Raw genomic sequence first — 25,118 nt, forward strand, 5'->3', positions numbered from 1 at the left:
CTTGCTCCCACTCTCTCTCGCTCTCTTTCAAAATAAATAAACTTAAAAAAAAAAAAAAAGACTTCATTCTCTTGCCAGGAAAGGACACCCAAACTTAGCAAGCTTAGGATATAAATAATTGACCAAGACCCTTGATAACCTCACATAGTGTGAATCAAGCTATATTTTACTTGATCTGGACCTTCCAGTAACACACAAATCCTGTGAAAAGGCAGCTTGTTCCCATCTAATGCCAACAAAGGGAGGGCGGATAGTCACAGCTGGATGAGCTGCAATCACAAGAGCCTTCGGCCTATTGAGGCCCCAGCCTGGGAGGCTCCTCCTGGCTCCCTCATTGGAATAACACAGGAGTTTACTACGTATTTGTTTGAAATTGGAGCATTTACTTTCACACATACAGAGATTATAAAAATACATTCATTTTATTTTAGAAAAACGCAGATTGATGTAAGCTTATCATAAACTGGCCTCTTAAGAGTCACAGAATTCACAGGAAATAAGTTCTAGAGACCAGGTGCCTGCCTCTGCCTCTCCAAACAGGCCTGCATCCAGTAGAGGATGTGATTCAGGACTGTTCCTCAGAGAGCAGGGAGGTTAGCTACAGAGGCCATTCACATGTAAATGTCCAGTGAGCCAAAGCCTGGGAAGAAGATCAAACTCTCTGGGACTGAACACAAGAGTGGGGGGTGGAAGAGGACAAACCACTCTCCTGCATTTCTCATTTTCTGCTTGTTAATTTCACTGTTGGGAGGTGACCTCTTTTTCCTAATCCTCTTTCAACCCACAGAGTTTGATTCCCCTCCAGCTCAACCCTAATCCACCCCATCTCCCATCTCTTCACTCCTGGGGCACCAGCCCTGGTGGCATCTTTTCCTCCTGCTCCTGGGCCAGAATCTTCTGGAGTCAGGGCCTGCCTTCCATGAGAGGGCTTGGGAGGTCGAGTAGAGGTGAGTCCAGGCAGTGACTGTAGTGGTTTGCTCCTGAATTTTTGCTTGCTGACCTGATCTCTTTACCTAAAGAGTCAGAAGGAAGAACTGCTTTAAACTGTCCCTCTTCTGGGCTGTCTGTCTAGGTGGCTCAGTTGCTTGAGCATCTGACTCTTGATTTCAGCTCAGGTCATGATCCCAGGGTGGTGGGATCGAGCCCCGAGTCAGGTTGTGTGCTAAGCATGGAGCCTACTTAAGATTCTTTCTCTCTCTCCCTCTGCCCCTCTCCCCTGCTCTCTCTCTCTAAATAAATAAACAAACAAACTTTCCCTCTTCTTCAAGCCTATTTGTCACCGAGCTGAGTTGAAGTTCCTCAGGGAAGGAAGAAATGGGATTCCCTGACCCTCTAGTCTCCCCTCCTCATTCCCATCTTACCACATAGGATTCAGGGCTGGTGTGCCTAACAGTTTGGAAGCCTCAGTGACAGGGGAGAGAGAGCATCTCGACCAGTCTTACCTGGTGGGTCCTGGGACCGCCACTTTCCTGGGGGGCTGCAGGTTGCTGCGAGTGGCAGCAGTGATGGGAAGATTTGGCCGCTGGGAAACAGGAACTTGATGGGGGTTAACAAAAGAAATAAGTGAGCAGAAAGTTCAAGTGACCCTCCCCGAGTGAGTCTGGGATTAGTGCCTTTCCTCCCACCCAAGGTTACAAAACATAAAGTATTTGAAAACCACAGTTCACACTCTTTGCCCGGGCCCACATCTCTCCTTAGCTCAGTCTCCCCATCTTCAAATTGGGCTGTAATGAAGATGGAGAAAGGGGTCACTGTTCCCAGCTCTGGGAGGGTGCATTCAAGCTGGGCAAGGGTAGGCATTCTTCCTCCTGATTTCCAGCCATTACGTCCACTCTTCCTCACCTCTGTGCCCTACAGCACTTGGTCGTGGAAGTCCTTTCCGAGGTGGCAGAGAAGCTGGAGGCAGGGCACCTTTGCTGGGTGGTACACTCCGGCTGGTGAGTGGCATTCGGCTGGCAGGCCTGGGGATGGCAGAGGGAACAGGCAGTCGACTGGAAGGCTTAGCAGCTGCTCCCTGCGGCCGAGAGAGGCGCTGAGAGTTGCCGGTAGGAGGCTGTGGGGCCAAGACTGGTCTGACAGGGGTAGGCGGGCCTGGTGGAGAGCAGTAGAGGAATTTTGGGGTCAGCTCCGTACCCTCCCTCCTCCCATTCACCCACAGTTTTGCTGCCCAAGTCTCCTCACTTGCTGTTGCTCTCCCACTGGGCCCAGCTTTGCCCCGGACTGGAGGAGTAGATCGGGCGAGAGGAGAAGATGCTGGGCTTTTGGATGTAGGCAACAGATTGCAAGTGGGTGACTCCTGAAATACAAGAGAGAAAAAATAGGACTAGAATGGAAAAAGAATCTGTTCTGCTGGCTGTTTGAGGAATAGAGGTGGAGAGCTGCCTAGATCCCAGGAAGCAAGGGCAGACGTTCGCTGCCGACATCGTCATCCTCATCAATACCATTTATTGTGAGCTTATTATAGACCATGTAGAGTTATGCACAGACACTGTGCTAAGTGCTTTGCTTATGGTATTTTGCTCAATTCCAACAGTCCTGAGGTAGAATTTTACTATCCCCACTTTACCAACGAGGAAACCACTCTATGGCTGTACCGAGGCACGCACTGGGTCTGAGGGCACACGTCCAACCCAGGCCCTCCAAACTCACCCTTTTCACACTGGAGGGCCTCTTTCCAGATGCTGCCCGGAGAACCCTGACTGACCCCTTCTTATCGCCGCTCCGGAGTCGGGGTGTCAGGCCGTTTGGGGAGGGGGTGCTCCGAGTCAAAGAACTCACAGTGGGCAGCAGGTCTCGGACAGGACTGTCCTTCAGCACAAAGGTCTCCCGCCGGGGGCTGGGCTTCACCCTGCGAGGCCCCAGGCCCTCGCCCGTGCTCTCCTGCTCCTGCAGGGCACACTGCTCCAGCTGAACTGCCAGCCGGTTGGCCTCGTGGAGAATCTCCTCCAGCTTCTCTGGACTAAGGGGACCCAAGCTGAGCCTCAGCCCCTGGGGGGCTGGGGCCACTGCATTTGGATTACTTCGATTGGAGAGTCCTCTTCGGAGCGGTTTCTCTGGAGTCACCGACACTGCTATGTCTTCCTCCTCACGACTGAGACAGAAAACAAACCAGGCGCCATGCCCACACAGAAGAGAGCAGGAGACTGCAAAGGAGACTGGGCAACTCCTCCACAACAGAGCCAGGGACACAACCCCAAACCCGGAAGCCCATGCTGGCTGTGAGGGTGGTCTCTAGGCGATGAGATGCCCCGTTCTATGAGGCCTCATAGGCCTTTAGCACTTACCGACACTGGAAATTATGCCAGGATGCGGACGGAGCAAATCCACTTACCCTTCTTCTTAACATCCTGAAATCTCATTCCAGCTTATCCCTTTTCCCCTCCCCCAAAAGTGTCACAGGGGCCCATGTCAACAAGTCACCCAGCAGCCCCAGGGCACCCAACCCCAATTACCAACCTAGACCCCAGAGGACAATACTTCAGCACTAAGGGGACAGAGGCAGACACGCACTGTTGGAGGAAAGCAAGTAGGTTAAAGAGGCTGGTACCTGTCAGATGGTGACAGCCCTCCAAAGTCCAAGGTCTCATCCGCTATGAACTTTACATCTGTAGGGGAGGAAGGAAGGAATGCCAGCCTCGGGTCCCTAACGCCGTTCTCAATCGCAGCGCCTTACTCCTCCCTCCTTACTTTCCTTACCTTCCTCTAAATCTTCCATGTTCCAGCCAGCAGGTGCACAAGTCAGATTAGACCTGAGCTGGAGACAGAATACACCTTTTTTCAGGTCTCCATCCTGCCCAAGGCCCCCAGCTAAACGCAGGGTGCAAGCCAGGGGATGAGGATCATGCTGGAGATAAAGCAAGGGTCCCAGGGGTAGCACCTGCCCCTGTAACTAGCCCTGTGAACTCCGGGGAAGGTGCCGAGAAAGCACCATCCCCCTCCTCAGGTTGCCCCGCCGCCCCCCTACAACCTGGGCTCTTCTCACCGAGGGCGGTCTGCGCGCCCCATCTTCTTCCCCGCCACCACCCTCCGGTTCTCTCTTTCCCCAAACCACCTTTCCACTCACACGGCACCACACCCACACCACACCTCCAGCCCACCCTCTGTTTTTACTTTCCGCCCCGCCTCACCTCTCGCAGAAAGCACTTGCCTCCCACCACTCAGTCCCGGGAATCAGCCCTGAGGGGGTGGGGCTCCTTTCGAATCTCTCAGGCCCCACCCACTCTCACCACATGCGCTCCGTGATTGGTGGTTCCCAACATCCCTGCCCTCAGGGGCGGGGCGGCATCGACCAGCCGGCCGGAAGTCTGCAGGTGGGGGCTGTGTGGAGAGCGGTTCTAAAACAGACTTCATCCGGTGGGCTAAGGCGGGGAGGCCGCCTGCGCGCGCGTGTGTCCGGGAGCCTTTCCTTGGAGGAGGCGGGGCCTCGTGGCGGCGTGCGAGGGACCTGACCAATGACTGTACGTTTCTCACCCTGCCAGCTGGGCGGAGCCGGGCTCCCCGCTGGACCTCCGAGCGCCAGTCACCCTAGACCCAACGCTCCTCTTGAGGAAATTTGTTTTTAGGGGCTTACTCCATTTGCGAGCACCGCGTTTGCCATGTTTCCTCATTTGTGATTTTTCCAAGTTATGGAAGCACCTAGACATTTATATTTTAGGTATATTGAGGTTCTCTAAGAAGTACAGCCTCCATTATCTTTTTTTAAATATATACAAGTTAGCATATAGTGTAATAATGGTTTCAGGAGTAGAATTTATCGATTCATCACGTACATATAACACCCAGGGCTCATCCTAACAAGTGCCCTCCTCAATGCCCATCACCCATTTAGCCCATCCTCCCCTCAACCCAACACCCCTCCAGCAACCTTCAGTTTGTTCTCCGTATTTAAGAGTCTCTTGGTTTGCCTCCCTCTGTTTTTATCTTATTTTTCCTTCCTTTACCATATGTTCATCTGTTTTGTTTTTTAAATTCCACATTTGAGTGAAAGCATACATTTGCCTTTCTCTTACTGAATAATTTTGCTTAGCACAATACATTCTTGTTCCATCCACGTTGTTGCTAAATGGCAAGATTTCATTCTTTTTGATCGCGGAGTAATATTCCATTGTGTATATATACACCATATCTTCTTTATCCATTCACTAGTTTGGTATATTGAGGTTCTCTAAGAAGTACATCTTCCATCATTATTTTAAGAGAACATTCAGAACCGGAGGTAAACAGGGTTTTTGGACACGGAGACTTGGGTCCAATTCAGCCGTGACTCCTCTGCCATAAGGCAGGCAGGCTTGAGTGTATTTGACCTCTCGCTTATCTGCCGAGCAAGAACCCTGACCGTCAGTCGTGGTTTCATGGCTAGAACTACCAGAGTCAAGTTTATACCTTGTGCCTTAGGGGCTTTTGAGGGGTGTTTGTAACTTGCTACCTCTAAACTAAAAGCTGTGTCTGTGAAGTGCTTAAGCCTACTTATTCGAGATCTTTTTGTTGTTTCCAAGTGTTGCCTGTGAATAGGCTGGGGCCACCAGTTAACAGGGCTTCTTAGAAATGTTCTAAAAATTTAAAACAATGGCTGGAGAACGTTAGTCTCCAGAGTTTATGACCATTCTTTTGGCTATTTAGAGGCTTTTTTTTTTTCTGGTTTACTTTCTAGTTTTTAGCTGTGAAGCTGACGTGATGAGGTTTGCAGGCACGAGATGTTACTGTAAGAAATGCCACAGGAAGCAAAGGAGCCTTGGGGTTTAGTGGGGGTGCTAAGGCAAAGGGCGGGGGGGGGGTGCAGAACTTGCAGGCTTGTGTGAAGAAGAACTGGGAGAAGAGGATTGCCTGGTTTTCTGTAGGCTTGTTGGTGAGGGTGGAATTTTGGTTGTTTGTAGGATTCAGGTTCTGTGGAGGTGGGAAGACCAGACAGAGCCAGTAGTTTCCCTCTCTCCAGGCAAGTGGTGGCAAAGTGAAGAATGAAGGGAAAGAAGCTGCTCATTAACTGCATTCCTGCTGGGCCAAGGAGCAGCCTGACTGGGGAAACCCCGCCCTTGCTTCTTCCCAACCTCAGGTGAGTGGGGACGCAGTTGTAGCAAATTGGAAGTTAGTTCCTCCTATGGAAACTCATCTCCAATTTCCTGTCACCCAGTTATGATTTTGAAAGCTGTTGCAGTACCAGAAAAAAAGCAATTGAACTACTTTCTCCTCCATCAGAATAACAACAAAACCAGAAAGTACAGATTTCAGGCACAAGAATTCTTTACTCAGCCTAAGGCCACTAACCTGGGAATTATTTGTCCCCCTCAGCCCAACCCCTAAAATGACATCTATGAACAGATGTTCAAGATTTTGGATAAATAGACGAATTAATGAAGAGATTACACCCCCTCCCTGGCACGTGATAGACCTTACTTCAGAAGGAACTCCCTAGTGTTGAGGGCATAAATGACAAAATTAAGGATTCCAGTACAGTTCTTCTTGAATGTGGGAAGATTAACTATGACTGGAAGTCTTGTTCAGCGTGAAGATTTTTTTCCTTCACCGTGAAGGTTCAGCATATAGGAACCTTGAGTACTTTGATAGCAGAGGCATGGGGCGGTGGGCTGAGGCCAGAGGTCTAACTGATCCTTAGGGCATCGTAGCTGGGTGTATTCCACTCCTTCCTGACCCCGGCCCTGCTTCAGCTGAAGGGAGGCCTCCTGGCCGTTGTGTCCCCGACTAGCTGGCTCTGGACTCTGGTCCCCCTCTCTCCCCAACCTGGCAGTTGCAGCAAGGGGTCCCGCAAGGGCATTTGACCGTACAAATAATTTGTGTGGCTAGTTTCTCAGTTTTCCCAAGATGCTACATAACTAGTGACATTCTGGATGCATGGAAAAAGTTAATTATGACATATAATGGATGCCTTGGGGGGCATTGGGGCATTCTCATAGTGCTCCAGTTGAGAAAGGCTGGAATAGACATTGCCTCAGCTGAAAATAGACCTTTGGTGTGAACAGAAAAGCCTGTCTCAGTTTTCTCAGCCGGAACACACCCTCCTCCTCTTCAAAGCCTTGCCTAAGATTTACTGCCTCCTAGCGGTCTTTTCTTTCTTACAACCCATGATCCCACCCCCCAGACCTGCTACAGTTGAGCGTCGCTTGGGTGAAAGAGATGAGAGGAAAGAGAGAAAGCTTGAAGTCAGGCAGACCTGGTTCCAATCCTAGCTCTGCTAACTTACCAGCTTCGTGACTTGGAGCAGCTTATGAACTTCAACTTCCCCATTTGGAAAATGGAGATTAAAAGTGATAAAGCCTGACGTTCAGTGTCTGATGTCGAGAAGACTATTTCAGTTACGTGCTACTGTGTAACAAACCACCCTAGTATTTCGGGCTCGAAACCCCAGATCTCATGATTTTACAGTTTGATTTTACAGACAGTCGTGCTAGGAGGACCTGTCTCTACTCCATGACCTCTCTACTCCAGTCCCAGTGGATTGGACTTGACTAGCGCTGAAAGGTCTCAGGCAGCCACACATATCTAGGGCTATGGTGCTGGCTGTCAGCTGGGATGCTGGGTTGTCCTGCATGCGGCCTCTCATAATTTGGAAATCTGTCCTGAGATTCAACTACTAGACCTCTTAAGGTCTAGGCCCAGACTGGCACAGCATCACCTCCACTACATTCTTTTGGTTAAAGCAGGTCACGTGGTCAGCCCAGATGCGAGGGGAGGGGAACAGACCCCAACTCTCTGGGAAGAGCATGATGCCCTTGCTAGCCAAGATGGGGGGAACTGTTGCTGTCTTTTGTAGATGCCATTACAGAATGGCTTTAATATCTTACTTGTTATGAGAATGAAAGCAAACATGTAAGCAAGAGCACCTCACCTTTATTCTTTCCCCAAGGCTTAGTGAGACTCTGCTCCAATTTCTTCAGTGTCTCCCAGCCCTCAAGTCTTAGTGCTTGGTCTTTAATTAGCTATGTACGTATATGTGTGTTCTGCTGTCTGCATCTCTGTGATGGATGTGCATCCTCTTTTCCAACTTATACTGGAAAGATCAGAGAGGAAGAGACCAAGTCATGTTCAGCACCTCTTTCAGCACCAGGCACAGGATAGAGTTGAACTTAGCTCTGTCATAGACTCTAAACAAAAGGACAGTGTTAGAAACCTCTGTGGAAGAGAATGTGGATATAAGAAGAAAGAGGAGGGGGCACCTGGGTGGCTCAGTCAGTTAAGTGTCTAACTCTTGATTTCAGCTCAGGTCACGATCTCACGATTGGTGGTAGCGAGCCCCGTGCCGGGTTCTCTGCTGACAGTGCAGAGCCTGCTTGAGATTCTCTCTCTTTCTCTCTCTCTGCCCCTCCCCTATCTGCACATACACACACTCTCTCAAAAAACAGACAAACAATTTTAAAAAACGGATTCCAACTTTCTAAATGGTTTTCCCATATAGAAAGGCTCAAACAGATGGACACTTATGCACCAAGGATCCACACGTTTATTTAGATTAGTCCAAAGCAGATGTTGTGCTGGAGCTGCTTAAGGACACAATCTCCCCACAGTCAGGCTTCCTGGAGGCACAGAAAAGAGAGGGTATGTTGTGGCTCTAACAGCAAACAACCAGTGCACACCCAAGACGCTGAGGCAATTCTCCTCACGGTCCCTGGGTCCCGTGCTATGAATTCTCTCCTTACCCTGCTTTGTTGCTGTGTGCTGGCTGAGAGAGAGGTGACAGGGCAAGTCCCGACACAATATAACATTAACACAGAGAGGGAACTAAGGCATGGCCAGAGAGCTATCTTTGCAAGCCAACTGGCAGAGAGAGAGCTCTCTTGAGAAATCTGGACTTTTAATGCGTCCCTGAGGGTTTCCATTTGATCTATATCAATGATGGGCTCAAATAAATGGCATCTGGGATGGTGTTCATTCTGTTTTCGTCAGCCAGGAACTGCAAGTCCCAGGAGACATTGGGAACTGGTTCTCCCTAATTCTCCCATGAGCTGCTCTTTCACCCCACTCATTAGTTCATGCACAGCATTTCTACTGTGAGTGATTTAGAATCTGAAGAAGCTATCAAATTTTAAACGATGATCTGAGTTGTCCTTTGCCAGTAATGTGCTGCTTGGGACCACATACCCGCGTGTTCAATTATTACTGACCTATGATGATAATGGTGGTTTTCTTCTCTCAGAAGGGAAGGAGTCCACAAACTTCAAAGTAAAAAACAAGCAAACGAATCTGTTTCTTACCATGCTTATGACACGGCGGTAGAAACAGTTAGCAGGAGCAGCTTCCTGTCTCTTTTTTCACGCTGCTGCCGCTTGGTGGTGGTGACCCACCTCTACTCCTCTACTCTACTGGCTGTTCCCTTGATGCCTTTTCTTATAGCACCTGCCCACCTCCCTTCCACTGAGCCCCCTTACACTCGGATAGATGCTATCACTCCTTTCCAGAGGACCATTAGATTTAATACCTATCATCACTTTGAGTACAGAAAGAGGACATGACAAAAGTAGTACCAACTATGGTAAAGTCCTTCCATGGAGATGATAGTATTAGCTTACAAAAAAAAGTGGTTAAAAGGAAAATAGTTATCAATGACTGCATGGTCGAAAGGCTTAGTTAGGAATACAGATATGTATTCAGATCTGTATTCTGTATACAGATATGTATTCCTAACTAACACTAACAGATTCAACACTAACTGTAAATACAAAATGCTCTATTCAGAAGCCCAGTCCCTCTCCTTACCTTTGTCAGAGTTGCCCTAATTTTCTTTGGAGTCCTCAGTGAGGAGCTGCAAGAATTCAGACATTTCTCAGAGTTAGCATCTCAGAAATTTCTGGGAAACCTTCTTTTTTTTTTTAATTTTTTTAACGTTTTTTTATTTTTGAGACAGAGAGCGATAGAGCATGAACGGGGTGGGTCAGAGAGAGAGCGAGACACAGAATCTGAAACAGGCTCCAGGCTCTGAGCTGTCAACACAGAGCCCGACGCGGGGCTCGAACCCACGAATTGCGAGATCGTGACCTGAGCTGAAGTTGGACGCTTAGCCGACTGAGCCACCCAGGCGCCCCTAAATTTCTGGGAAACCTTCTTGTGGAGCATTGGGAAGGGATATACTTCTCATGTTTTTTGAGAGTCCATTATGTAATTAGGAGTCTACACATGGGGAAGAATAGGGCACGTAATGGCCCATTCATTCCTGATTCATGCTATGCACACTTAGAGAGTGCCCACTGTGTCAGAAACTGGGCTCATCACCGGGGGGACAAGTGTGAATCAGGCTGTACCTGCCCTCACAGTGCTCATGGGTTAAATGAGAAACCAGTAAATAGGCACTTATATAACAATATGTTAAATGCAGTGATGGAGATCTGAACAAGTTGACAGGCAAAGATAAATGAATGAATACTTTAAAAGAGGTATGGGGGGGGCGGTGCCTGGGCAGCTCAGCTGGTTAAGTGTCTGATTCTTGATTTGGGTTCAGGTCATGATCTCATGATCCTGAGATCAAGCCCCACAAGGGGCTTTGTGCTGAGCCTGGAGCCTGCTTGGGATTCTCTCTCTCTCTGCTTCCTGGACTGGGCCGAAGACTGTATAAAAGAAAAACGGTCTGAGTAAGGAATGTCTTGGGCTCTTTTCCACCACAGTGCCGACTCCTCACTTAGCCAATACTGGGAATCTTGGGGGGAGCTGATCACCACCTTGTGCTTCAGGTTTCTCCTTTGCAGAATGGAAATAGCCATTCTTTCTATGTTACAGAATTGTGCTGGAGAGAAATAAGATATTGGATAATAAACGGCCCCTCAAATACATCCTGATGATGACGGTGCCCAGTGCCGAGAGCACGTGAAGGGGAAGCCAACCAAGCCCTTCTCCATGCAGGCTTGTGGCTCTGCCCCTGAATTTTCCAGCTGTGGAGAGAGGGTATGAGTTCTGCCCTTACCTCTCACATCCACCCGACAGTCCACAGATGCCTCCCCCAGGGGGTTAACTGCCTTGCAGGTGTAGATACCCCCATCAAAGGGACCCGGCTTGCGGATTTCGAGAGAGCAGATTCCCAGGTGAGTGAGGGCTCGGTACTTGGGGTTGCCTTGGATATCCATCTTGTTCTTCAGCCAGATGATCTTTGGCTGCAAGATAAAGGTGAGGGGGCCAGCATGGGAGTGGTGAGAAAGTTGCCCATTCCTTACGTTGGGGGAGGGGTTCCCTTACTGGTATCCTGAAAATCCTCCCAGGCTCCTTCTGTTGGTTGAAATGAGCACCTGAAACCTTGCCTTGTTCATCAAGTATTCCTGAGTAGAAAAAAGGTAGGACCTTCTGTGCTTTCCCCTGAGGCACCGGGCCTCAGAATCCCCTCTTTTTTGCATGTTCGTTGTTGAATCATTCATATTCTGTTTCCACTGTTGGCTAGGGAGTCACTGTTGTCCCCTCTGGTTAGAAAGTAGTTTCTAGAGTGGGCTTATTGATACCCTCTTTCTGAGATGTAGTACTCTGGCCCAGGACTCCTATGCAAAAGGTACTTGGTAAGGTTGTTAGGTTTTTTAAAATTTTATTTTAATGTGTATTTATTCTTGAGAGAGAGAGACAGACAGAGTGTCTCTGCTCAGGGGATGGACAGAGAGAGAGGGAGACACAGAATCCGGAGCAGGCTCCAGGCTCCGAGCTGTCAGCACAGAGCCTGATGTGGGGCTTGAATTCACAAACCGCGAGATCATGACCTGAGCTGAAGTCAGATGCTTACTGACTAAGCCACCCAGGCGCCCCCTTGGTCAGGTTGTTAGTGATGTTTTACGCGGTGTAGTGTACAGAAGTAGTGACTAGATCGGAAGTAGACTTGCTCAGGGTTATGGCCTCAACTCTAGACAGCTGGTAGGCATATGGCCCTGAGCAGGTGAGGCGTGGTGGGTGACTAAGGAGAAACCAGCGGGACTCCATCACCTCTGCCAGAGAGACAACTTGAAGCTCATGCCCAACTGCCAGCAGATCGGCAAGTGATCCTCGCAGAAGAGGAGCAGACACTAAAAGGAAAACTGGAAACATCATCCACGTCAGCCTGTCTTGGACTCTAAGTGCCCTAGCTGTTCCTAACCTACGCAACCTGCGGTGGAAGAGGCAGGCGATGGTGATGGGAACACATGTTTTAGAATGCTCTCCCACGTAGCGGAGGTGAGGGCAGGAGCAGGGAGCGGCACAGCACGGCCACCATGCAGAACTCCTGCTTACCTTGGGAGAGGCGCGGACGCAGCAGAAGAGCTGGGTATCATAGCCCATGACCGTGGTGCAGTCTGCCAGAGGCTGGGTGAACTTTGGGGCTTCAGAGAAATCTCGCTGTGCAAACCCCCCAGTCTTGCGAAGGGTAGCTGAGGAGACCGAGAAGGGCCCTGCTGTAGTGCCTGAGATCCCCCACCCTTCTTCAACTCTCCACCCTCCACCCTTCCCAGCTCCGAGTCTCTGCGCCCCACCTGCTTTCTGGATGTGGGCAAGGTCAGCAGTGATGGGGGCTGTCTCACTGAGCCCGCACTGGTTCTCAGCAAAGACTCGAAATGCATAGGAGTTGCCCACGATGAGGTTGGAGACTGTGAAGCTGGTGCGGTGATAACGTTCCAGCACCGTGAACCACAGCTTTGGGGGCCCAAGAAGATGCCGTGAATGAGATGCCTGTTTTGTGAACTCACTCCACCTCGGCTCACCGCATGGAGGTAGCAGAGCCCCATTCCAGAACGTGTGATTGCTCCCTCCCCACTCCCTCCCTAGCTGCGCCTCACCCCAGATTTTGTGTCAGCCTTCTGCACGGTGTATCCGAGGAGTGCCGTGTTGCCTGTGTCTTGGGGAGGTGTCCACTCCAGAGTAGCATTGGAGCCCCAAACATCCACCAACTTGATACTCTGAGGAGGGCCTGGCCTCTCTGAAAGGGCCAAGCATGGCAGTGGGCAGGGTATGGCTCACATATGCATGGGAATCACTTCGGGGTGCCCTTCCCCTTCTCTGCTCAGCTATGCCCCCCCTCGCCCACCACTGTGCCCCACACTCGGTGTGGGGAGTCACCCTGGCCTCCCCAGCTGTCTGTGATGGCTCCTCTAGCCTGAGGACCAACTCGCTCCCACTCCCCCTACTGTACCGATCACCAGGATGTCAATGGTGGCAGTGGCCTCCAGCTCGCCCAGCCGCACGCTGAGCTGGTAGCGACCTGAGTCAGCACGTTGGGCTTCTCTGATGAAGAGGATGGAGTCCCGCTCCCCATTGCGCACACTCACACGGCCGGCATCCAAGGCACAGCCATCATGTGTCCAGGTGGCTTGAGGTTTGGGTTTGCCCTGAGAAATGGGAGTAAGGCGCTGAGCAGCCCCAAGAGACCTCATGACCCTCCCTGTTGCAGTGGGGACTAGATCCACCCCAGGTCCACATGGTGACTGGACTCGCAACTGTGAATGCCTTGAGTTAGAAGTTCGCACACTGTCCCAGGGGACCTGCATCTTTCAGCAACAGCTGAAAGGATGTGGAGGAAGGAAGGGGTTTGGCTTTGAGTCTCCCGCCCTCTGAGAGTTTAGATCACCCGAGGCAGCTGGGGCTAACAATAGCTGTCTAAACTCCCGAGAACCCTCCAAACTGAGAGCTCCCAGACCTCTGCTGACCAAGGGGCAGAGGTTAACCTCAGCGGGTCACATGGGGGCACGCCCCACCCCATCCCCCCCTCAGGAGTGCAGAGGGAAGAGTCGTTCTGCCTCAGACTTCTGGTGACTTGGCCCCGTCCACTCCAGGCCAGGACAACTTCCCTACTGCTAGCAGGACTCTCAGTATCTGCTTCCAAATCAACACCCTGGCCTGGTCCCAGCCCGGACCCAACACGGAGTCAGCACGGGGCCAGCATGCTTACCTGGAATGGGATTAGTAGGTTCACGGTGTCTCCGACCTTCCGGATATAGGTCTGCCTCAGGGCGCGAGGTAGCCAGATCTTGGGGTGCTCTGAATGATAGAAGGAGAGAGAACAGTGGGTGGTGAGCCTCCTGTAGTGGGAGGCGCAGAGCTCAGAGGAGGTGGACACTGCACCCGGCTGTGCTCCATGGGCAGACGCCCCAGGTGCTCGGCAAATCAGTCCTCTCCTAGGGGATGGGAAGATTGCTCCCTTCGTCTCGCTGGAATTTCGGGATGAGTGATTGGCTGAAATATCCTCTGGAGAGCATTCAGGTCTTGGCAGAAAGCACTGGAATGTGAGCCTGACGCTTACTTCTTTTAATTTGTAATGCTCAGCTACTGACTCTTCATTAACCGAGATTTCCTTTTTCTGTTTGTGCACAGACTGGTCCAGCCTGTAGGGTTTGCCTTTCTACTCCATTTCTGCATTTGTCCTCAACAGCACTCCATTTATCAAAGCCACTTTCAATGTTAGTCTGGACCTCCAAGCGTCAGCCCTGCTTCCCAGTTTGAGGCCACACTGGAGGAGAAAGTTTTCCACTCTGCAGGCAGAGTCAACACCCTGGACCCACCGGGACAGCACTGACGTCACTGAAGAGGGAGCTGGTGTCTGGGTCCCTTCCTCTGTGTGGCTATGCTGCTTGGACGACCTGTGCGATGCTCTTCCAGTTGGTGGAGGATCGCTTTGTACCAACAGACTCTGGGAATCTGGGAAAAATTAGGCCACCCCTCCCTGCTCCTTGATGTTCCAGGCCTGTTCCAGTGAGTCGAGGGATTAGTTTATGTCCCTTGGCTTCCAGGATGGAGGCAGGAGACGCTCAGGAAAAGTGCTGAGTGTGAGGTTTGGAAGACGACCAGGTGTGACCGCTTTCCTCTCCGGATGTCTTGGGCTGCCTCGGCTGAGAAAGTGCAAACATCCCACCTGGTTCCCTTGGGGGCCTGGCTGAGACTGCACCATTTTCTAGCTTTCTCGGGGCTCCTGTCTCCTTCTTCCTCAGGCAGACAGTCGCCTGTTGCTGCTGTCAAAAGTGGAATGTGACAGCGCCTCATTCCTCACTACCTCCCCGGCCTCTCTGCACAATTCTTTTGTGGAGTCGTAAAAAACCTCACCCAGGTCACTACCGAGGCAAACAGCACCACTGTGTGATAGTGGGCTGTAAACTTTCTGATAACGTAACATTTCCCGACGATACATTGCTGAGCACTCCATTCCACTTCACGGTCTGTGTGTTCACTTACAAATTGAACTGTTTAAATATGTACATTATACAATGCAAACTTTTGGTGAAATTTAAAATACAGTACGTAGGGGTTCTACTGTGTTCTTCCTATACCTCAATTTGTAGCCCACTGTTTAGAGAGCAGGAACCTCCTTCCCATGGTCTGCCCTGTCACCACCCCGAGGTCACTTTTTGCCTTTGGAAATAAATATAAACACAGATAGTGCACACTGTCCATTTTTATTTATCTAGTTTCCTTTTTCACTGTGTGGCTTATGTTTCCTCCTGGGCTGTGCTTCTTAGACTGCACCTCACCCACCCCTGCCCCTGGCAAAAGCAGGAACGAAGTGACACGGGGCCTCCTCAGGTGCTCTGAGCGGCTGGCCTGCCTGGGTTGCTCAGGGCCTGGCGCCCCAGTAAGAACGGCGGCGACAGTGATGGAGCCCCAGGCGGCTGGGCGACACTTCTCTGGTTGCCCTCTGTTCGACTTTGGCGGTTTGGAAGGGGGCGGGGCACGAAACACAGAAGAAGCGTTTGTGTGATGTGTTCCTCTCCTGTGGCCCTCTCGGCAAGCGACCAAGGAGTTGAGAATGAGCGGATATGACTTAAGGGTTTTCTGAAAAAAAGAGGGTGGCAGTTGAAAAGGAGGGTCAAAACCTCATCTTGTTGGGCTTGGTTCCCTACTGTTGGATGAGGAAATAGCCCTTCACACTTGCTGGAGGGAGGGCTGGAGAGAAGCCGGCTCTTCTGTCCCCTGCTCTGCCTGCATGATGCAGAGGGAGCTTGATGAGCGCCAGGATCAAGAAGACAGGGAGGAAAGGGCTCGGAGAGAGAAACACACTTGTGAAGTTGTGCTGCCTCTCCGTCTAGAAATGTACGTCCAAAGGGCCTGTTCTCTGAGCACAGCATACCTGCCCCCTTACCTGCCCTCCACTGTCCACCTGGGCCTGCACACCTTGTCAGGGCTCTGACAGTGATCTTGCTCTTAGGAGGAGGCAGCAAAGAGGGGACGGCAGAGGGATACCCTCAAGAATTGAAAAGGTTGAGGCGAGGAAACCAGCCGTCACACCTGGAAGATATGTTGTCTGAGTCCTGCTCTGCTTAGAGCTCAGGTGGGGAATGGGCTTCTATAGAGGGGTGCATGCCCACTGATCTATTTGTGCCCACTTAGTGTTTCTCTTGTTTCTTAGAGAGATACTTTGGAAGATGTTAGCATTGGTTCACCTGAACTAAGGAGAACTATTACAGAAATAATTTTATGTGGAACATAAATTAAGATAGTGGTATTCATGGGGCTCCTGGGTGGCTCAGTTGGTTAAGTGTCTGACTTCGGCTCAGGTCATGATCTCACGGCTTGTGGGTTCGAGCCCCGCATCGGGCTCTGTGCTGACAGCTCGGAGCCTGGAGCCTGCTTCAGATTCTGTGTCTCCCTGTTACTCTGCCCCTCCCCTGCTTGCAGTCTGCCTCTCTCTCTCTCAAAAATAAATAAACATTAAAAAAAAACTTTTTTTAAAGATGGTGGTATTCAGAGGAAGATGAGCAGAATGGCCCGGGGTCCAGAAGGGATCCCAGCGGAGGCAGAGACAGGGGAGAAGGGCCCACAGCTAGCATGGCAGTCTCTTCCTCCCTGGGGGGCGCCTGTGCCAGTTCTTTGTTTGTAAGTGGGATTCCCTGACAAAACGTGAATTGATAGGGGACAAAGTTAAGTTAGTAGAATGCTCTGAATCTGAGGCTTAGTAGGTGAGGATTCTGCTCTCAGCAGGCTCCCAGACCACAGTGGGGTGGGGGGGGGGGGAAGAAGGAGGACAGGCTTGGGCAAAAGCAGCTGACAGTGCAGGAGGTGGCAGGAGACAGTGTGGCAGCTGCAGGTGCCCAGGCAGCGGCACACTCCTTCCCAGCTCGACCTGGGCCCTCGCCCTTTGCTAAGAATGGTAATTGGAGGGCTCATTTGGGGCATCTCTTTTCACACATCTGCAGTCAAGAGAGGTGTTAATTGTACCGACCTTGGGGAAACATGGCTTTTCCCTGAAGCCCAAGGTCTTTCTCCTCCTCAGATGCCAGGAGGGATGTAAGCCAAAGACTAGAGCCCTAAAGCACAACCTAGGTTTTCTTTCTTTCTTTTTAAATTTTTTAAATGTTTATTTTTGAGAGACAGTGAGCAAGCAGGGGAGGGGCAGAGAGAGAGAGAGGGACACACAGAATCTGAAGCAGGCTCCAGGCTCTGAGCAGTCAGCACAGAGTCCGATATGGGGCTCGAACTCACAAGCAGTGAGATCATGACCTGAGCCGAAGTTGGACACTCAGCCTACTGAGTCACCCAGATGCCCCACAACCTAGGTTTTCTAAGACCAAGTTTGAGACAGCCACAATTTGGTTTTCTCCCTTCATGGAGTGTAGGGGAAAAAGCATTTTGAAAACAAAAAGTCCTTTGAGAGACATTGGCTTCTGACCTGTGGGGTCGTCTTTCCCTAAGACAGAATGTGGTCTAATTCTTTCTTTAAAATGAACAGAGAAGGAGACTACTTAAAGTCCAAAGATCTTGATTCCTCTTGATTAGAAATTTCCTCTTAATTCTACCCTAATTTCATTCTGCTGAAGTTTATGCCCATTTCCTTATTCTGTGCTCATGGGGAAACAGATGTTCATATTCTCTCAAAATTTCCCTTTACACAGTTAAAGCCTGTCCTCCAGCAATTCCTGAAGTGCCATGTAGTTCACACTGATGTTATTACTTATGGCCTGGAGAGTGAAGGAACAAGACAGACACATCGAAAGAAGGGAGGGAGCTGTGTGTGTGTGTGCAAGTGTGAGAGATAGAGTGTGTGTGTGACAGGGTGTGCATGAATGTGTGTAAGGGGGTGAGAGTATGCGCATGTGTGTGTGTGTGCTCGGGCCTGTGTGAGTGAATGGCTACCCATACAGGGCAAATGCACAAGGTGAGTGATGGCTTTGAAACAGGCTGTGGACTTGGCCTTATTAGAAACTTGCCTGGAGGAGGTCACAGGAAGGGTGACCTCCAAAGTACCTTGTGGGACAGGAGTGTCACCTTCTTGAAGACGGTGAAACTAAGGTCAGGAAAAAACAGAAGGACGTAGAAACAGGCAACTGCTGTCTGAGAAGATCTGCCACCCTTCCTTTGGGGTGGTCCTCCCCATCACGCTTGCTGTGTGACGGCCACTCTCTCCAGTGCAGTTCCAGATCTTCGTGATCTCAACCCCTCCCCCCCCTTCCAGTTCCTGCAGGGCCCCTCACGTCTGTGCCCACCCCTCTTCCAGCAGTGTCGTCCTCTCTGGCTCTAGCCCCTGGTTCCTTTCGTCATTCTCTAGCTGAGTAACTGCAGCCCCTGTAATCTGAATTTCAAGCGCCTCACTCTCTCCTCACCTCTACGACAGAGGGTGGCTAACTGCCTGCCCAAATGCATACTGTCTCTTCCACGGTGTAGCGCCTTCTGGGAAGGGGCTGCCCTGGCCCCCTCGCTATAGGACCATCAGACTAGCTCTTGCCAATGAAGTGCAAGTGGAAATGATGAGAGTCACTTCTGAGCCAAGCCTTCAAGAAATGCGTTCTCTACATCCTCTTCTGCTAGCTGCAGCCACGTGGCTGAGTACAGGGCCCTGAGGCACAGCAGAGCCACAAGAGGGAAGAGGCCTGGGTCCTGGAATCATTGCATGGAGAGCGCTTTTTAATAGAAATAAATAGAAACAGAAGCTTTTTCATAGAAATAAACATCTATTGTTTTTGAGCCTTCAGTTCTGAGGCCTCTGTTACATCAACCGGCAAACCCCGACGAGCACAGCCTCTGCCCCTAGAGTGCTCCCCTTCTGCCGCTCCAGCTACCAGCCATCCTTCAGCACCACTACGACCTCTGATCCCCTGTCTTCCTACCCCTTCACTCCCTGTCACCCTCTCTGTTACCACTCTCTCTCCCACCCACCTTAGATTCCAGTCATTACACTCCCTCCCTTGTGTCCCCACTCAAATTCCTTACTCCTCTTTTTCTCCACTGCACTCTCCTAGCAATGGCCAACCCCAGTGACATGCTTTCCACCCACTCAGTGCCCACATCCGCACGCTGGGGAAAAACACAAGCGAGGCTGACGGTAAGCTGATGGCCATGAGCAGTGACTACTAACTCCAAATGGCCCCTGGCAGTTCTAGTGCACTCTGCCTCCTATTCTCCCAGGTGACTATTGGGTACCTCCCTCTTCTAAAGCCTCCATACCTTCTCCCTTATCCTCATCCTTAGTTGATGATCTTGCTAGTGTCTCAGGCCTGCCTACAGCCTTTTCTTAGCTCAGCAGCTAGAAGAATCCTTAAACCCTATAGCTGACCATGTCAGTTTCTCACTTAAAACCCTGCCCAGGCTGCCCACCAGTCTCAGAGTTGAACCAGTCTTCACAAGGGTCCTGCTACCTCTCTGCCGGCAAACCTACCGTTCTCTTCCTCACGCTGCAACAGGCCCAGTGGCCCCAACCCATAAGGCACACACTCCTGCCTCAGAGCCTTTGCACAGACTGTTCTCTCTGCATGGAAGACATTCCCTCCAAGTATCTGCATGCATTGTTCTCTCATCTCCTTTCAGTTGCTGCTCAGATAGCACCTAATTAACGGGACCTTCACTGAATATCCTGTTTAAAACTGCCGACATGTTTCCCACCCCCAGCACTTTGTGCCCTCCCTCTCTGCTTCATTTCTCGGCACAGCGTTTATCACATCTGACATCTTACATATTTTATTTATTTATTATCTATCTCCTTACACTAGAACGTAATCTCCACAGGGGGAGTTACTTTTGCCTATTTTTATTTCTTTAGCAGTGTGTGGCAAGGATAGGCATAAAAGAAATATTTGTAGGAGGAAGAAAGAAGATAGGAAGGTGGAGGAAAGCAGGAAGAAGGAAGAAGGAAAGGAAGGTTGCTCCCAGGCATGGGCTCCAGCTTCCCAAGGCTGGAAGACACAGAAGAGTTTGGATTGAAAAGAGTTATTCTGAAAGCAGTTATTCTGAAAGCAGCAGCTGGGCCCTTCCTCTGGGTCTCAGGGTCTCCTCTTCACCATGGCAGGGGTACAGCCTGTCCCCCAGCCTCCCACCCAGCGCTGCCTGCAGGACCCAGTGCCTCCGTACAGTGCTGAGGGGAGACGGAAACTTGTTTCCTAGTGCCGGCCGCCTATGTCTGCTCATCTTGTAGCCACATAGCAGGCTTTCCTGACTAAAAGCTCATGTTGGCCAGTTACAATTTATTTTGACGTTGCAAATGCACGTCTGCCCCTGGTGCCTGCTCCGTTTCCTGTGCACACGCACGCTCGCTGCAATGCTCCTCTGGGTCCGGCGGTGCTCCCCGTGAGGTACAGGAGGGGTTAAGAGGAAGAAAAAGACCTCAGAGCTCACGCGAACATAGGGACCATCTAGGCTGGGTCCATGGCACCTGAAAGACCTTTGAATGGGCTTCAGGGGTTCTGTGGGCCCCCTGAACATTTTCTAAGCATTTTTCCTGGGATAAGATTCTACAGATTTCATCAGATTTTCCTAGGGGTCCACAGCCATCAAAAGGTCATCCTTCAATTTACAGATGAAAAAATGGAAGCCCAGAGAGGTGCAATGACTTTCCTAGGGTCACAGGACAGAGCTAGGACCCTGTCCTCTCTAAGCAGATAACAGATGCAAACATATATTGCAAATTATCACAAGCACTGCTTACCTTCACTGACCTCTGGGATGCTAATGAGTGGAGCTGCTGGCGCGGGGGGGGCGGTGAGGCTGTACTTGGGGCTGGCCGGGGGCTGTCAGGAGCGACGGCCCAGAGTGCCCACTCACAGCCAGAGGGAGGAGCGTGGCGGAGACGGATGATGACCTCCCCCAGGGTCTTATGGAGGGAGACCAGCTGAGTTGGGAGTCAGCAGTCCCGGCTCTCACTCTCTCTCTGCCTGTGTCGCTTATTCTCTGGATCCTTACGGAAGAAATGGTTTTCTGTCTCAAGACCATCCCAGCCTAGTGTGCTCACAATAACTCTGCTCCCCTACCTCTTCTTTTTCAATGGAAGGAACTCAGCCGGCTCTCTCCCTGTGGCATTGAAACAGCTCCTGGAAACCCAGCGCCTCCCGTGAGGATGACGAGTGGCAGCCAGCTTTCCCTACTCAACCCTGTTTGCAGGTAGAACTCTGTCTTCACCCCTAACTTGGAAATATTTTATTATCTACTCACATTGTCATTTGGCCTCTTCCCAGGTACTTTGGGTCACCTCAACAGTCCTCCTAACCCCCTACTAGGTAGACACTAGTAATTACCATTTTACAGAGAGGAAATTGAAACTGAGTAGTTGGTTAGCTTGTCCAAGGGCACAAAGCTGCTGGAGGCAGCCTGGGAATTGAGTCTAGGTCACAGCGTCTTCTCCTACCGCTCCCTACCCTCAGGTTTCATGCGTTTCTTGTTTGTGGTCTCTGCATCCCCTGCACTTAAGATGTCGAGGGGCCAAAAGTAGAGACTTTGTGCAGGTAACTGTCTTAAATGTTTGAGGCAGCCCCCGTGGTTCCTTCTGCCGGTTACTGCACATGAGACGGGAAACGCCTGGCTCCTGCCTTCCACCTCTGGTCGGCCAAGCCAGGCACCGTGGGCGACACCCCAGGTGAACATGACAGAGGCCTCAGCCAGGGGCAGCTGGGGAGTGGGTGGCTGGGCTGCTGGCAGGGAACCTGGGACTGGAAGGGGCGCCCACCACCTCCTGGCTCAAAAGCGCCTCTTCGCTTAGAGGCCCAGAGAGACCACTGTGGAAGGGCGGCCAAATGCTTCTCCTGGATGGGCTCTGCTTCCATGGAGCTCAGACCCTGAGAGGCTGGGATTTTCCATGGGAGCCAGCTGGGGTGTTGGGGTAGGTCCTGGACCTGTGGCACTGCCAAGGGAGAGGCAGAGTGTCATGGGCCGTTCACCACCAGCTTCTCAGTTGCTGTAAGTTTTTCACTGCCCTCTTCTAAGCCAGACGGCCACCATCTCACCCCTCAATCCCTTCCTGGCTGGTATATATCAGGTCCTAGTATATATTAGGTCCTCAGTCCCTGGGACAGACATGTTATTAAAGGTAAAAATATAAACAGATCAGTTTTAGTCGCTGGAAAGCGTCACATACACCATCCCCTGGCTTCTCAGCTAAAAAGCACAAACCCAGCAAAGACACATGAGCAGCAAGTAAGAATCCACCAAGCAAAGGGGTGGGGGCTCCAATGAATGCTCCCCCACCCTAGGCACCAATCCCATGAAGCTTCCCTCTGCACAAACCTGAGGAGGTACAGTCAGGGGGTGAGGGATATCCTCCCCAACTCCTACCACCCAGCAGCCCCACCCTTCCCAACCCCACGGGTCACCTTCTATAGGGGACAGGAGCTGGGGAATGGGGCTGCTGGCTTCCTGTCGAGGTGAAGCTGGGGGTCCTTCTGCATCCGCTGGGCTCGTTTCTTTCACCTTCAGTGTGGATCCTGAGGAGGCCACCTCGGGAGCTGTGGCTGCCTCCATGCTGGGCCGCCCGGAGGCTGGGCTCCAGAGGGAGATTTTCACTGTTGGTGGTGAGGGAGGGGCTAAGCACCTGCTCTCCAGCCTGGCCTCCGGGGTCCCAGCCATGGGCTTATGTAACTGGCCTGGCCTTTCCCCACCCGGCTACTCCCAGCAGAAGGGCTGAAGTAGGGGCTGGGGAAGAGAGGGAGATCAGACAGCAGCCCAGAATAGCCGCAAGAGGACTGAAGTGGCCCGGCTCACACAGCCCGGGGGTGGGGTGGGGGTGTGTGTGGTAGGCTTTGAGCTTCAAACAGCTCCCCTGGCCACGCACACAGATCATACAATGGGGCTCCTGGCTTAGCAGGCTCAGCGGTTCACACGCACACCTTTCACCTTTAACGGCTCCCTCTCTCTCTGTGCCGTGTTCAGGGAGCTGTAAAGTCTTGTCAACTCGCCCTTTTCAGGGTCTGTCCCCATCCCCTCCGCCAACCCCCCTAGTGGTGGGGAAGGTAGAGTCTGCCCTCTGGAGCTGGACTACCTGGACTCACTTTTGGCTCCATCACCAACTAGCTTGTGCGACTTGCATCACAGTCTCTCTCAGGTCTGTTTCCTCATCTGTAAAATGGAGACGGTAATGCCCATAGGGTGGTTGTGAGGATTAGAAGAGGTAATCTGTGCAAAGTGCTTAGCAGAGTAGAGCGAAGTGCTTGATAAATGGGAGCTATTTTTAGGTTGGGCCAGCACGTGGCCCTCTGAGAGCTCCCTTGCCTCTGAGATAAAGTACCAGTAAAGCGAGAGGCAGCAGTGGTGGAGGGGAGCCAGGGGCATGAGGTCAGAGTATATGTGTGTGACTTCGGGCAGGGCTACTCACTCATTAGCTAGGTGACCCTGGGCAAATCACCGAGTCTGAACCTCAGGGCTCTGAAACCAGAGATGATGATGCCATGACTGTGTTGAGGCTAAAATGCTAGTAGTCGAAGGAAATGGCCAGAGCATAGGAAGTGTTGTTGGTTACATACTAAAGGTCCTATAGGATTTCTAGGCTTACCAAGCCATCATTCTACACGTTCTGTACTGTGTCCAAATGGTTTCCTATCATACCCTCACTTTCTTTGTTCCAGAAACCAGCATCCCCTTTGTGTGTGTGTGTGTGTGTGTGTGTGTGTGTGTGTGTGTAAAGACTTTATTTTTAGAGCAGCTTCAAAGGGTTCACAGCAAAGTTGAGTAGAAAGTACAGAGTTCCCATATACCCCTTCCTCCTTGCCACCACCTCTTTTATGGAAAAAAAAAAAAAAAGAGTGTGGTTGAATGGATGAGCTCCTTACTCATTTCTTCCCTCTAGCCCTCAATTTAGAGACAGAGTCGATAGGATCCCAGGAGCCTGTGCTACAATGGAAACTCCCCTTTGCAACTTGTGTAGGGGCTGAGGCCAGGAAAGCTAGTAGACACACTTCTGGCCCAGGAACCTATTTATCAGGAGCTGGGATGACTGAGAGGGAGCTGTGTGGCTGGACCTCTGAGGCTGCACTTGGTGCCACATCAGGATTCGTGTGAAGGTGGCTGCCCGATTTCTTTTGCCTGAGCCAGCCAACAACTTTATAAGTACAGAGTTCCGACATCAGGAGACTCCAAAACCCCCTTTTTCCACCCTACTTAACCCATCCTTTGGTGAAACTGGTCTAGGCTTTCAGTCCAAGCCCTTTGTTGCAATAGAGGTGTAAAGAATCAAGGTAAAAATGGAGACTCTTAGGGTCTGTCCATTATGAAGTCTAATTTAATGAGTCTAGGTGGGGTCTAGGAATCTGCATCAGAAAAAGCAACCTTAGTGATTCTGGTAAAGTCTTAGGACACTAGGTGAGATAGACTTGCTGAAAATAAAATTACATACATAATCTCCTAGGGGAGGAACTCTTCAGCCAGGTGGCGGGGCTCCTTAGAAGCAAAATCTTTTGCCTCTTCAGCTTCAGATCATGATGTTAGAGTAGGTATTCATTGGAAATATCACCCAAGATGGCAGACTGAGAAGCAATTTTCAAGGCTCAGCTAAAGGTTCAAGGGAGTTGGGGAGGAACCTCTCCTAAAACACAAGTTTGGGGAGAGAGGAAAGCGGCAGCTCTTTGAATGTCCTTAAATGAAATGGATCAGGCAGGCTAGGAGTAAGAACAGCAAGAGAAACCTGAGAGAGGCAGGGTTGTTGTCTGTCAAACCTGCCTGAAGGAGCATCTAACTCAGGAGAGTCATTCTATGCCGCTGTGTCCAGAAGGAAGAGTGTAGCAGTGTACTGAAAGGGTGTGTGGGGTGTGAGACCGAGAAAGCTGGCCCCACAAATACCCATGGGAGGTAGACTTTTAGGAGCGGAAAGAACAAGAAAAAACTAAGTAATCCCCCGCAACTTACCTAATACCTCTCATGTGACAAATGCACAGTCCTGCCTCTTTTACTGGCTTATTCTCTGGTGGCTGGAGTTTGATTTCTGAGGCTAGAAAACTGGAAAATCTACCATATTAACAAACTGTACATATTAACAAACTATAGCTTAGTCATTT

The 25,118-nt window shown here is 50.9% G+C and overlaps 2 protein-coding genes and 1 long non-coding RNA gene across 15 annotated transcripts; 1 reads left to right on the top strand and 2 right to left on the bottom strand.

Annotated features, from left to right (window-relative positions):
- Positions 1-403: 403 nt before the first annotated feature.
- Positions 404-4,350, bottom strand: PSRC1 (proline and serine rich coiled-coil 1). 3 transcript variants are annotated; one of them, XM_045033259.1, is made up of 8 exons: positions 4,227-4,350; positions 3,697-3,754; positions 3,548-3,605; positions 2,650-3,091; positions 2,153-2,296; positions 1,843-1,961; positions 1,443-1,536; positions 404-1,013 (listed from the first exon to the last, which is right to left on the bottom strand). In XM_045033259.1, exons 1-8 carry the CDS (start codon positions 4,257-4,259, stop codon positions 813-815), a joined length of 1,149 nt encoding a protein of 382 aa, XP_044889194.1. In that variant the 5' UTR covers positions 4,260-4,350; the 3' UTR covers positions 404-812. The 3 variants fall into 3 exon arrangements, with proteins under 3 accessions (XP_044889194.1, XP_019693130.2, XP_019693131.2); XM_019837571.3 differs by having other exon boundaries at positions 1,843-2,091; positions 2,182-2,296; positions 4,227-4,245; XM_019837572.3 differs by lacking the exon at positions 404-1,013 and having other exon boundaries at positions 1,439-1,536; positions 1,843-2,091; positions 2,182-2,296; positions 4,227-4,251.
- On the top strand, positions 4,327-15,320 carry LOC111561790. Of its 3 annotated transcripts, none has more exons than XR_006582839.1 (4): positions 4,327-4,457; positions 5,874-6,049; positions 10,720-11,021; positions 14,257-15,320. It is a non-coding gene; the product is annotated as an uncharacterized LOC111561790 (long non-coding RNA). The 3 variants fall into 3 exon arrangements; XR_006582840.1 differs by having other exon boundaries at positions 4,329-4,457; positions 5,933-6,049; XR_002744634.2 differs by lacking the exon at positions 10,720-11,021.
- Positions 5,636-25,108, bottom strand: MYBPHL (myosin binding protein H like). 9 transcript variants are annotated; one of them, XR_006582833.1, is made up of 10 exons: positions 22,446-24,981; positions 13,835-13,923; positions 13,079-13,274; positions 12,726-12,865; positions 12,423-12,582; positions 12,184-12,320; positions 10,904-11,090; positions 9,706-9,751; positions 9,114-9,164; positions 8,430-8,525 (listed from the first exon to the last, which is right to left on the bottom strand). XR_006582833.1 is itself a non-coding variant. In XM_045033257.1 (9 exons), exons 1-8 carry the CDS (start codon positions 22,696-22,698, stop codon positions 9,741-9,743), a joined length of 1,173 nt encoding a protein of 390 aa, XP_044889192.1. In that variant the 5' UTR covers positions 22,699-24,981; the 3' UTR covers positions 5,636-8,002; positions 9,706-9,740. The 9 variants fall into 9 exon arrangements, 8 of the variants coding, with proteins under 8 accessions (XP_044889192.1, XP_019693125.2, XP_044889191.1 ...); XM_045033257.1 differs by lacking the exons at positions 8,430-8,525; positions 9,114-9,164 and adding an exon at positions 5,636-8,002; XM_019837566.3 differs by lacking the exon at positions 9,114-9,164.
- Between the last annotated feature and the right edge of the window lie 10 nt (positions 25,109-25,118).

Source organism: Felis catus, chromosome C1 (genome assembly GCF_018350175.1).
Source record: "Felis catus isolate Fca126 chromosome C1, F.catus_Fca126_mat1.0, whole genome shotgun sequence".
NCBI lineage: Eukaryota > Metazoa > Chordata > Mammalia > Carnivora > Felidae > Felis > Felis catus.